Genomic DNA, 12,213 nt, shown 5'->3' with positions numbered 1-12,213 from the left:
ACAGATCATGGGCTGTCTAGTACTCCTTAAAAGAATCACCCGGTTTCTTCAAGGATAGAGCAATTCTTTCTTTGTCAAGAGACATACTCATAGAGGTAATTATTATGACTGGCTTTGATTTCTTGTTGTTGCTTCCTTTTTTGTTTTAATGCTTAACAATGTATCTACTTTACTTCTGCTTCAAAATCTCCTGAGAGAGCAAAATTTTCTGCAAAGCAGATGATGCTTACTGTATATTTTTTTTAAAGTAAGCACATTTTGAAAACATAGTAGGCAGAATTATGGTGCAGAATTATATTCAATTTATAAGCCTTTTCTAATGAAGGAAAAACTGTGTTTAAATACAGAGCGTAATTTATCCTGTTTATAGTATCCAGAAAACATTCCTATATTATTAAGGTATAGGATTGTTTCTTTTTTATTCACAATATAATCTTTTATAATAGCCAAAAGGTTTAGATAGGACATTTTATAAAATACCTAATTAATGACAAAATTGATAGTTAGATTCTAAAACATGTATATCCTTTGAGAGAAATTCATTTCAGGCATATCCAATAGAATATCTGGATCATCTAAAAACAATACTATCTTTAGGAGTTGATAATATGTTTTTATTCATTTTCTCTTATCTGGATCATGTAAAAACAATTCTAACTTTAGGAGTTGATAATATGTTTTTTATTCATATTAACTTGAATTATTAATTAAAGAGTATCCAGCAGAGAATAAAACGACTAGAATTATCTAGCGCAAGGCAGGGGAAATAGTAACAATAACTATAAATTATTTTAGGAATCTACGAAGAAAGTATTTTTCATCCAGGAAAAAATAATTAACGGACCCAAATAACTTGTGTTCCTAAAGCTGTTCCTTAAATATGGAAATATATTTGCTATAGTCAAAATAAAACAAGTATTTTAGTTATATATTTTCAGATACTAATCACAGTTATCATGTTGTACTTTTGAAAAATGTTTTCTTAGATGTTATTCACTACTGATATAAATGCATGAACCTTATAAAATAAATATATGTGCCGACCGTATAGGCTTGTGTGCAATTATTACCTTTGATCCTAATTCAGGAGGTGCTTTCCTTTCTAGAAATCCAGAAACTTGAGGAAGTTCCTTATCATTCAGCTCAAAACTCCATATATATTGAAATGTTAATAATAAGTTTCCATAAACCACCATAAAAGGTGAACTTATCATAGCATATTTCCTTCGGTCACGAAGCATCCAAAGTATACAAGACCATATCAATAATATAAATGTTAACCAACTGTGGTAAGTAATACTCCAGGCCTTGAAGAAAAGAAATAAATATATTCTCATCAGTTCAACACTCAATGTATTTGAAGTAATCAAATGTATTTGAAGTATTTAGAATCATAGAATTGGAAGGGGCACTTCAGGCCATAAGTTCAGAATTTGCTCAGAGCAGGAATGTAAAATAAAGATTTCAAAACAGATGGACTCCTAGTCTCTATTCCAATGAATGGAAGCCAACCACCTTTGTAGGCCATTGATTCCACCACTCTGACTGCTAAGAATGGTCTACATTCAGCATGTTTCAGGAAACGCCCTTCCTGAAACTCGTCTTGCAATCTGAAACAGGAAAGAACAGTTTTTGACCTTTACTAGGTGACATCATTTCAGGTATTGCAGCAGTACAGTGGAATCCCCAATGACGGCTACCCAAATTCAACTCTTTCAGTCTCTCAGGATTGGACAGCTTACTGATTCATTAATTTAGTTGATTGTTCTAAACTGCCAATTTGATCTAAATCCTACTTCAACTTTACATCTTTATTCTGACCAAAGTAAAATATAGTGGATGATTTGGAAATTATGATCTTGTTGTATTGCCTTACTTTTTGCAATCCAGTGGAAAGAAACTATATAAATAAGATCAAGACACTATGTGTCTGTCTCTCCCCTGTATCAGCAAGATAATGCTCCAAAAACTGAACAGAACAGGATCAAATTTGGTTCATGCATCAAGTTAAAAGTCAGCTGAATATAGCTTAAGGCTAGAAAGAAAAGTATTTCAGGAAATAAAATCCCCAATACAAATGCTGCAGACTGTTCTGTTTTGATCTTCTCTCCCCTTCTCTGTCCTGTTCATGGACCCACAATATTCCCCTCACCCTGTGCTTCTCAATATACATACATATAAACATATACAAATCCTAGGGGTGATATGATAGCAATGTTCCAATATCTAAGGGGCTGCCACAAAGGAGAGGGGGTCAACCTATTCTCCAAAGCACCTAAAGGCAGAACAAGAAGCAATGGATGGAAACTAATCAAGGAGAGAACCAACCTAGAACTAAGGAAAAATTTCCTGACAATAAGAACAATAAACCAATGGAACGGCTTGCCTCCAGAAGTTGTGGATGCTCCAACACTGGAGGTTTTTAAGAAGAGATTGGGCAACCATTTATCTGAATTGATATAGGGTCTCCTGCTTGAGCAAGGGGTTGGACTAGAAGAAAGCAGCCAACCCTATGATATGATTACAAACAATTTAGGGATATCAGGTCTTTTCCAGCACTGTTATTCTGTTCTGTTCTGAACAAAGGTGAAAGCAAAAGAAATATTTAAATCCTATGCAAGGAGAAAACATGTGTCTGTAGAATATGCATATAGATAAAACATATTACTTTACTACGCATAAGAAAAAACAGATCCCTGTATGATTTCTCTAATTGCCTGATTTCCCTAAATTATTTGTAATCATATCACAGTGTTGACTGGTGTGCCTTTTGAATCAACTACCACTCCAAATGCTTTTTCACAAGTATTTTTTTAACCCAAATATCCATTATGTATTTCTTATGTGTTTGATGTTTCTTTTGTAAATGAAGAATCCTGCACTTTTCTCTGTTCAATTTCATTTGATTATTTTCAGCCCATTTAAAAATTTATGTCTATCTTCTAGGGTATTATAAGATGCAAATTTGATAAGCATTGCCTCCATCTCTTCATCCAGTCATTGAACTAAATCACTGAATTTTTTTTTAAAAAAATAAAACATCTAGATGGAATATTTTGGCTCTGCTGCTACTTTCCTTCAATTTCATATGAATTTATCAACTTGCACTTTTAAACTACAGGTCTTAAGACAGTTAGCTACCCAGTTCAGGCAAAACTCACCTGATGATAATTTAACATTAAATGAACTAAATGTAGCCTTTCACTTGCAGTAGAAATCAAATTAAAGGAAAATGAAAAGCTTAGCAGTAGAAGCCAAGCATTACATAGGCATGCTTGCTTCATCAAAATATGAGATTTCTACAAAATTCTAGCTTATAAGTCACCCAAACAAACAATACAGTACATGTAGGAGAGAAGAATAATACCCAACATGTGGAGTCCTTGGAGTCTAAAGCCATTGTTAAAATAAACAAATAATAGCATAAACATATGTGTGTGTTTTCTAATGCATTTTAATGCATTCTTTACTACCTGGGCACTAAGCAGAATTGAGTATAATAACAGTTATAAACCACATAAAATATATTGTCCCAGGCTCAAGTCCACAAAAAGTTTTCAAGCTTCAAGATCAGAATGTAAGGTGAAGATGCTCTTTCATTAATTCAAGCAGACTTGCAGTTATAAAAGATCAGAAATAAAAAGTTTAAACAACATCACTAATCATAAAATGTGTCCTGGATCACAGCATCATGTCAATTTCAAGGTGGACCAAGAGCCAAAAGACAACATAACTTACCATCATGGCGATCAAAGCACAGACATAACTTTGTTTCATGATAAAATGGAAAACTGTGACCATTGCATGAACTTTGGAGTTTTCTTCTTCCTCTGAATTTTCTTCTTCCTCCTCCTCCTCCTCCCCTTCCTCCTCCTCATCTTCTTTCTTTTCTGAGAAATAAAAAAAACTATGGATTGCAAATAATGTTTATGTGGTATAGATTCAGAAACCAATTTAGGTAATCTGATAATTGAAAGCTATAAACAAAATGACAGACTATGACAGGAATGTGCAATTATTTCTTGCAGATCTGTGTAGTATAAGCAAGATTATTAGACACCAGGAAAGCCACAGGATCTAACTTTCTAAGAAATTTAGATCAATGGGTTTTCTACTCCTATTAAATAAAGGTCCACTACTTTTTTTTTTGCTGTGCTAGCAGTATTCTGCCAATGCATTTAAAGACAGCCCATGGAAAGTACACATTATCAATATAATGTAGTAACATCTCCAGCAAGATACATATCCAACAGCCCCCAATTTAATTGCAGACACCATAGGGAGGTATGGATTGGGATGCCAAAATGGATGATATAGGTTATTTATAGGATGGCACATTGTTCTCCCTTGGTAAAATGAAAAAAGTAGATAAATATATATCTAAACAATTAAACCATACAACCATTTCTTCTCACATTTTGATGACTACCTAGAGCATTAGCCGAGGGATCCCACTTGTATTGTGGTCTTGAGTACATATCTGTCTTGGCAGGTCCATTTTCTATAGGGCGCAAAGGGTGTATGCTTTGATAATCAACAGGTGTACCATTCAGTGTCACAAGCAGAACCTGTTGAATGAGAATCAGAGGAATCCTTTGAAAACAAGCAACGTGTTAAAGCAATCGCTTCTATTACTTTTCTTGATATAAATTCAATGCTGCTTTAATTTTCTTTTTCAACCATATGGATTAAATAAAAAAACAGGATACACTCAGACATTCAGAAGATTAAATAATGCTTGCATATGGTACACATACAAACATCTAATACCCAAATCAATTGCTTCTTAAAGAACACTTATATAGAGGTATACTCAACTTAATTTGATGAACTCTATTTTCAAATAATTTTGCTCATGAACTGTCAATAGCAAATGTCAATAGCAATTTGGTATTCAACAGTAATAATAGTTATAGTATACCCATCAGCTTTAGAGACTAGACCAGACTAAGAAACCAATGTCATACAAGTCCAAAGTTACTTTTATTAGAACAGCTTTACATTTTGTGAATTAGGGAGAGATCAATCTGAAGCATTTTCTCAAATTAGTTTCTTGGAATGGACATAAGATACACTTATCTGATCATGGCCTCTGTAATGGCACTGTCCTTCAAGGCCATTTTTAGGCTTTCTGCATCATCTCCAGAATCACAATAGTTCCAAATACAGCTCACTATTACTATAATGTCCTGCCTGTATTTTCATACACAACCGACTACATTAAGGAAACAGGATGCTGGAATATTTTTTTAATCTATTCCAAAATGGTTGCATTTGTATTTTCACAAGACTGCAATTATTACATTATCTTAATAAATAAGGAAATATTAAATAAAGTAATAAAATAAAATAAAATGTGGGCTATGTAGAACTATTTTTATATCACAACTATGCTTTAATAAATTACATAATATTGCAGAATAGGACAATCAGGTTTTTTATGTATGGAGATGAATGTTTAATTATGAAAGGCCCTAACACTCTTAATTAGTAAATACTTGATAATATGTGGCAAAAAAAACTCTGTCCAATGCAGTGCAAATTAGGAAATACATGTTCTTAGGAAAGACTCCAAATGGCCATGATCTGAGGGGTCCTAGGTGCTCTCTGAGCTTGGTTGTTTTCTTGCAGACATTTCATTAACCAAACTAGGTAACATCATCAGTGCTAATAGAGAGTAGGTTTGCTCTCAGTTTATATTCTAGTGACTTGGCCTGTCAGTATTGGTGGGAGTGGTCTTGATAGTTCCTTAATTGGGCTGTTTACTGTTAGCTTGTTTGGCAGTTCCTTGATTGGGACATCATTTATTTCTTGATTGTTGCTCAAGTAAACAATACCCCAATCAAGGAACTGCCAAACAAGCTAATAGTAAACAGCCAAAGAAATGTCTGCAAGAAAACAACCAAGCTCAAAGACAACCAAGGATCCCTCATCTCAACCTTGAGCTACAAAGATTCTCCTTTATCTTGAGTGTGATTTGTGTTACAGATCTCCATTTCAATACTCAGAGAATAGCAGATCCCACCAGCCATGTCCTTTCACTGTGCATGCTTAGAAACAAGTGACAAGTCTATGTGGCCTATGCAGAAAATATACAGGTAGTCCTTGTTTAGTGACCACACTTGGGACTGGCAACTTAGTTGTCACATGAAGTAGTTACTAAATGAAACTGCAACTCCGCATATAATCTTACATCAGTTTTCCTTTGCTTTACAGCAAAGTTCCCCAACCTTTCTGGCTTTGTGGACCAGCCAGGGGGAGGGGGGGAAAGAGAGGATGGTTCTGCATGAGCGGTGGGCAAGTGCATGCACATAGCTTTATTTGTGCGAGGGGCAGGCATGCACATCTGCCGCTCACACAAATGGAGTGCACTTGCCTCTGCTTGCCCACTGTTTGTGCAAGTGGGGATGCATGCTTGCTTGCCATTTCCGTGGCTTAGTTCTGAAGACCCAGTAGTGGGCTGTGGCCCGGGGACCCCTGCCTTACACTCCTGCAAAAGTTGTAAATGTGAGGATTGGTCAGAGAGTTACTTTTCCATCATCATCATAACTGTGAATAGTTACTAAATGAGGCAGTCACCAAATCAGGACTACATATATATTCTTTGATATTAGAAATGTTACTGAAAAGCAAGGAGACTGCTGGCTAGACAGATGTAATTTTGTTAGTCCTGGGCAGACAGAAACTGCTACCAAAAGTAGGCACTAAAGCTGTGACAGTTTGGCTTGGTTACATGCACTGGTGGGATTCAGCCAGTTCGCACCACTTCGGCAGAACCGGTAGCTAATTTTTTGTGGCCCAGGCCCAGAATCGACTTCCGGAAGCAGCATCCACACAGAGAACCAGTTGTTCCCATATTTGAATCCCACCACTGGTTGCATGGTTAGAAAGGAACCCTAGATGCAGGAGACAACAGCAGGAAGCCAGACATTTAAATTGATTAAACATATTGTAGTTAATTTGGATCAACTTCTACTCAACCCAATCCTTGAATCCCTACATAATAAATTGTCACAAACAGAAACAAAGTTATTGCGCAAATTGTCTGCAATTTTGAAACAATGTACTAACATCAGATGGCTTGTGTTCATCCTGAGTCATTGACAAAAGCTGCAAAAGCAAAGCAAGAATAACTTGTTAGTTCAGAAGGTGATAGGATGCAATAGTAGTAATAACAATAAAATAAATCTTAAGAATGATAGATCTTAGCTTTAGAATGACTGCATGCTTAGTAATCATCTGAAATTCTATATTGAACTAAATATGGTGGAGTGTAATTTTATTCTGAAAAGTGTACAACAGCAACATACAGGTAAGTCTTGATTTGGGACCAGAATTTTGGTTGCTAAACAACGCTATCATTAAGTGAATAATCATATCACCAGACTTGCTTTTATGGCCATTTTTACTGCAATCATTAAGTGAATCACCCTGTTCATTAAGCAAATTACATGGTTGTTAAGTGAATCTGGATTCCACAATTGGGTTTGTTAGAAACTGCCTGGAAAGGTTGCAAATTGCAATCATGTGGCTGCAAAATCCTCAATCATTGTAAATATGAGCTGGTTGCCAAGCATTCAAATTGCAACCATGTGACTGTGGGAATGTTGAGGATAGGTCATAAATCATTTTGTCTCAGGCTGTTGTAACTTTGAACCATTGTTAAATGGTTGTAAGACAAGGACTACCTGTGACTACTCAATGGTGGACAAATGCATGGTTAAAGTTACTGCTGATAATCTCAAATTAGCAATTGACTTCAGATCAGAAGTGAAACTGCACACTCCGTTCTTGCTAAAAGATCTAAGGAATACAAATTAGATGATTCGTTTAGACTTTACTTTTTTCTCATCAGTTGTGTAGTGACTGGTATACCACAAGCTGCGTCTTCTGTCTGCAGTTATTTGAATTGGAGTGCACTCTATTTCTTCTTCCTTATTTATATCTGATTTGTCATCATCGGGCATCTGTTAAATGAGCAAAGAAAAAAGAAAAAAAGATTAACTCTGGAATGATTTTGAGAATAAACGTTAACCTATCTAAAAAGATTGACTTTTGAAATAAAAATTCATTGACCATTATCTGCATAATTTATATGCAATTTGAATTGCTTTTCACTCTAGTCCTTGCAAATTAAGAATTTACCGCATCAGGTACAGTATCTTCTCCATGAAGAAGTTTAAATAATAGACAAACATTAGTGGGCAACAGTAACTGCATAATGCCAAACAGGATCCATATTTCATGGATCTTCCTGCCTAGCTGTATGATTATATATTATCTTAAGCAGTTGGAAATGCAGTCATAGTAAAATAAGTGGCATTTTTCCTAATCATTTTCTACCATGTCAGCTTTCGTGCTATCCACAAGCCGTGTCCAATAAAACAATATGCTGTTTTTTCCCCCTCAGGATATACGAACATTAGATTGTATATAATATAAATAAGTTCATACAAATATATGTAATTATTTTATGTAGAACTACCGTATATACAGTATTTGTGCATTTAACCATAGATAGAAACATCAGCCCAGCTTGAAAATTTACTGTGACTGTTTATTCATCTCCTCAAAAATATTTGGAAAGAAATTTATGCTAGCCATTATACTTGCAATACAATGTTGTAATTATAGATTACAATAAAAAATGTAATATTTTAAAAATTAAAATATTTTTATGGAATTTCTAAATTATTTTCATGAATTTCAGTCAATGAAAACCAGGTATATGATAGGAAACCATTATAAAACATGTTTCTAAATACTACAGAGCTTTAATTTAGACACATGTCAAGGATGGACAAACAGAGCCTCAGATGACTCTGTTTTGTGGTTCTTGCAGATTGCAATTGTTTAATGCTGGCACTACAGTTTTTTGATTTTTTGAGATAGGTAACATTAGAAAAATAAAAAACTGTTGTGGCATATCACAGACGAATGTTAGATACTAATATTTTGGAGGAGGGAAAGAGATTAATTTATAATGCAAAGGTAATCCCTTTTTATGCACAAAGGCCAAAAGCAATTTGAACAGATTTGTAGGCTTTTGTTATAAAGATTTTTTTTAAAAAAAAATAAAGATAATTATTTCACCTGTACAATTGGTTCATTTAACCAAAGTCGAATCAGAGTTGATAGGGTATAATACAAGAGTAGCAGCAAGATAGGGTTGGTATGATGGTACCAATTCAAATTTTGGTTGGTTATGAGTTTCCAGGTGCTTGAGCAGTTAGTCTGAATAACTGGAGTGATACCAAACAACCTGTAAAAATAGGGCATTATATAAACATAACATTTCATCTAAGCCATCTTTCCACAATCTTTTGCATTCAATAAGGACTTCAACTTCCCTAATTCCCAACTATCTTAATAAACTGTATTCATTGTTTTCAACATAAGAGAACTGAAAGTTGCTGAAAAATTCATGAATTGTTTCAGATTGTTTTATTCTCAATATTCAGATTAATAAAAGTTATATACCACAGATAACTTATTCTGTTTTCAAAATCTTCATAAAATTAACAGCAGAATTAAGCAGTGATATTTTCCTGTGCTTGAAAGCCAAGCAGAAGAGAAATGTTTTAATAACTTGGTAAAAACTGAAGAAAGAACAAAACAATTTAACACCGAGGTACTCTGATCTAATTGCTATAACCAAGGACCTGCCCTACCTTCTCATTCCCCTTGATGCTGGAACACATTGAGAGCTTCCAAAGCAAATTTATAACTATAGGAAGAAATTTATACAGGAAACAGCAGATTTTCAGATAAATTCAGAGTTATTCCATTCTTTTGAAGTATAGGATAATGGCAGTCAAAAACACCTTATTATTTGTTCATTTATTAAATGTATGTCCACCAATCTCACCATTAAGTGACTTTGAGCAGCTTACATCATCATAAAAACAGAGACAGAAACATTAAAACATTAAACACTTTAATCTAGCAAGATGCATGTTTGTAAGAAATAAGAGGCAAGTGGGCTATCATATACCGATGAGGAAAAGTTATTTATAGAAAATGGGGATTTGCAGAATCTGATTAGAATAAGTGTCTAAGCAAACACTGTATACTGATTGGATGCATACTTTCTTGGTATTTTAATTGCTGCCTCCCATTGCTTGCTCATACCTAAGTAGGTGATCCTCTAGAACTTCAAGATTTTTCTCACACTAACTACAACCAAGCTACTGTAAGTTTCCAACTGCGCACCTACTGTATATATTTGATTATTCCTATCTACATACATAAAATACCAAGATGACAATATACAAGTCCAATGCAGTTTTGATCTGCATCAACATACACATATGTATGATAACAGTTCCTCCTGTACTGTATGGTGGTTGGACTACGTTTCAAGTATTGTGTCCAGTTCTGGAACAGATTCAAAAGAGAGTTACCAGGATTATAAAGCATTGGAAATCAAGCCTCATGAGAATGGTAGAAGAAACCAGGCAAAAAGAAGACGGGAGATAAGACAGCAATTTACAAACATCTGAAAGGTTAACATGGAAAAGAAAGATCTGTTCTCGGTTAAAACTGAGCGCATGACGAATAGATTGACATTAAAAAGAAGACCCAGTTTAAATATTAGAAGGAATTTCCTGATAGTAAGAATTGTTTAACAAGGGCAGAATCTACCAATAAAAGTCTGGAGGTTTTCACATAAAGGCTGAATGGACACCTGTTGGGGATAGTTTTCACCAAGATAGGGTTGAATTGGATGGCCTCTAAGGTCATGTAATTTATGTTCTATGTTTCTAGGAATTATATACAGGCCTTTCCTTCCTTGTTTTCATGAGAAATCTTAAGGAGTTTTATTTGAATCTACATGCATAAAACATCCTGCTTTTACAGTTCTTTTTCATTGATTTATACTGACTTTTAAACTGATTTTTTTTTATTATGTCTTTGAAAATTTGCTTTATATATTGTACTGTAAAAATATCCTTTGAAAGAAATGTATAAATCTTTTAAATCAAATTAATGTTATAAACAGAGAAAAGGAAGTATGAATTTAAATTTTCTAATGACAATTTTGATGAAGTATATTTCATTAAAATGGGCAATTTAGAAAAGAACATTAATGTTCTATGGATGCCAAAAGAATGTTGTGACTTTTTAAAATAACATTACAAAATGTACTGTAAAAGTAAACGTAGCAAATGACTGTAACAGCATTCCTCTGTAAATGTATTTTCCCAGCAAAAGCTTAGTAAATTAATATAAGCATATCTCTATGTATATGCACTTTGATCTGCTTTTCCTGACACATTCGCAACCTATGACCTTAATACAAATGCATGATACTGATGCAACATTAAGCTTCATGATGACGTCAAGGGAGAAATATTGCTGCTTTCCAAAAACAGGAAAACAATGTTTATTCTTGTTTCACTAAGCAGAATAGTTGATTACAAAAAAAAAAAAAACCCCATCACACACACAAACAAGGGTTTATTACCTACCCTCTTCCTTGATGCACTTATCTTCCTAACATTTTCCCTCCCTTGTTTGAAAGGAATATCTGTATACCTGGTTGCTGCTTCTACCCAGAAATTCTTCATTTTGTACACATTATAAATTTGATTTTAAGGAGTTTTTGAATTCATGTAAATGTTTATATTTGGATTCTATGGATGAAAATTCACATATAAGTAATCCTGCAGCAGATACTCCTATGTATTTATTCTCAAATAAGACATACTTTTCATAGATTTATCTGGATGCATACAAATATGCAAGATAAATTTAAAGTATACATATCAAATTGTCAACAATGTGTAATAATGTTACACTATGATCAAATTCTATCATCTCTTTTGTCCATAAAAGCTGGAGTTCACACATGTAATAATTAATAACTGAATTTTCTATATACCAAGTAAACTATACTTACATATATTTACTTCCCAAAGTATAAGCCGGGCAAATAATATACCTGCAATAAAGATACAGTCCATACGTACTAAGGTTGGATTATTACTGTTACTACTGTACTATAGCATCTTGGGGGCAATATTTCTAAATTACTATACACATTTTTCCTAGTGAGTTTTGGCTACTATTATTGACCACATTAAAACTTTTCTATTATTTATTTAATCATTTTTGGCAATGCCAATGCCTCTAATTTTCTGCACTCCGTTGCTATTTCTGCCAACGCTTTGGCCTATTAATTCAAATCTCCACTTCCCAGAAAGTTATATC

General features: G+C 34.0%; 1 protein-coding gene across 1 annotated transcript in view; it reads right to left on the bottom strand.

Moving 5' to 3' along the window:
- PIEZO2 (piezo type mechanosensitive ion channel component 2) overlaps positions 1-12,213 on the bottom strand; it is a 133,122-nt gene that overhangs the window by 61,636 nt on the left and 59,273 nt on the right. The window contains exons 7-12 of the mRNA XM_015814256.1: positions 9,094-9,262; positions 7,842-7,967; positions 7,072-7,110; positions 4,430-4,568; positions 3,739-3,890; positions 1,071-1,307 (exon numbers count right to left, since the gene is read on the bottom strand). Of these exons, the coding sequence (XP_015669742.1) occupies positions 1,071-1,307; positions 3,739-3,890; positions 4,430-4,568; positions 7,072-7,110; positions 7,842-7,967; positions 9,094-9,262 (862 nt within the window). The remainder of the gene's footprint in view (positions 1-1,070; positions 1,308-3,738; positions 3,891-4,429; positions 4,569-7,071; positions 7,111-7,841; positions 7,968-9,093; positions 9,263-12,213) is intronic.

This window comes from Protobothrops mucrosquamatus, unplaced genomic scaffold (assembly GCF_001527695.2).
Source record: "Protobothrops mucrosquamatus isolate PMUCROS unplaced genomic scaffold, P.Mucros_1.0 scaffold233, whole genome shotgun sequence".
Classification (NCBI taxonomy): domain Eukaryota; kingdom Metazoa; phylum Chordata; class Lepidosauria; order Squamata; family Viperidae; genus Protobothrops; species Protobothrops mucrosquamatus.
The sequence above is the reverse complement of the archived record's forward strand: the minus strand, read 5'-3'. Positions and strand labels throughout refer to the sequence as shown.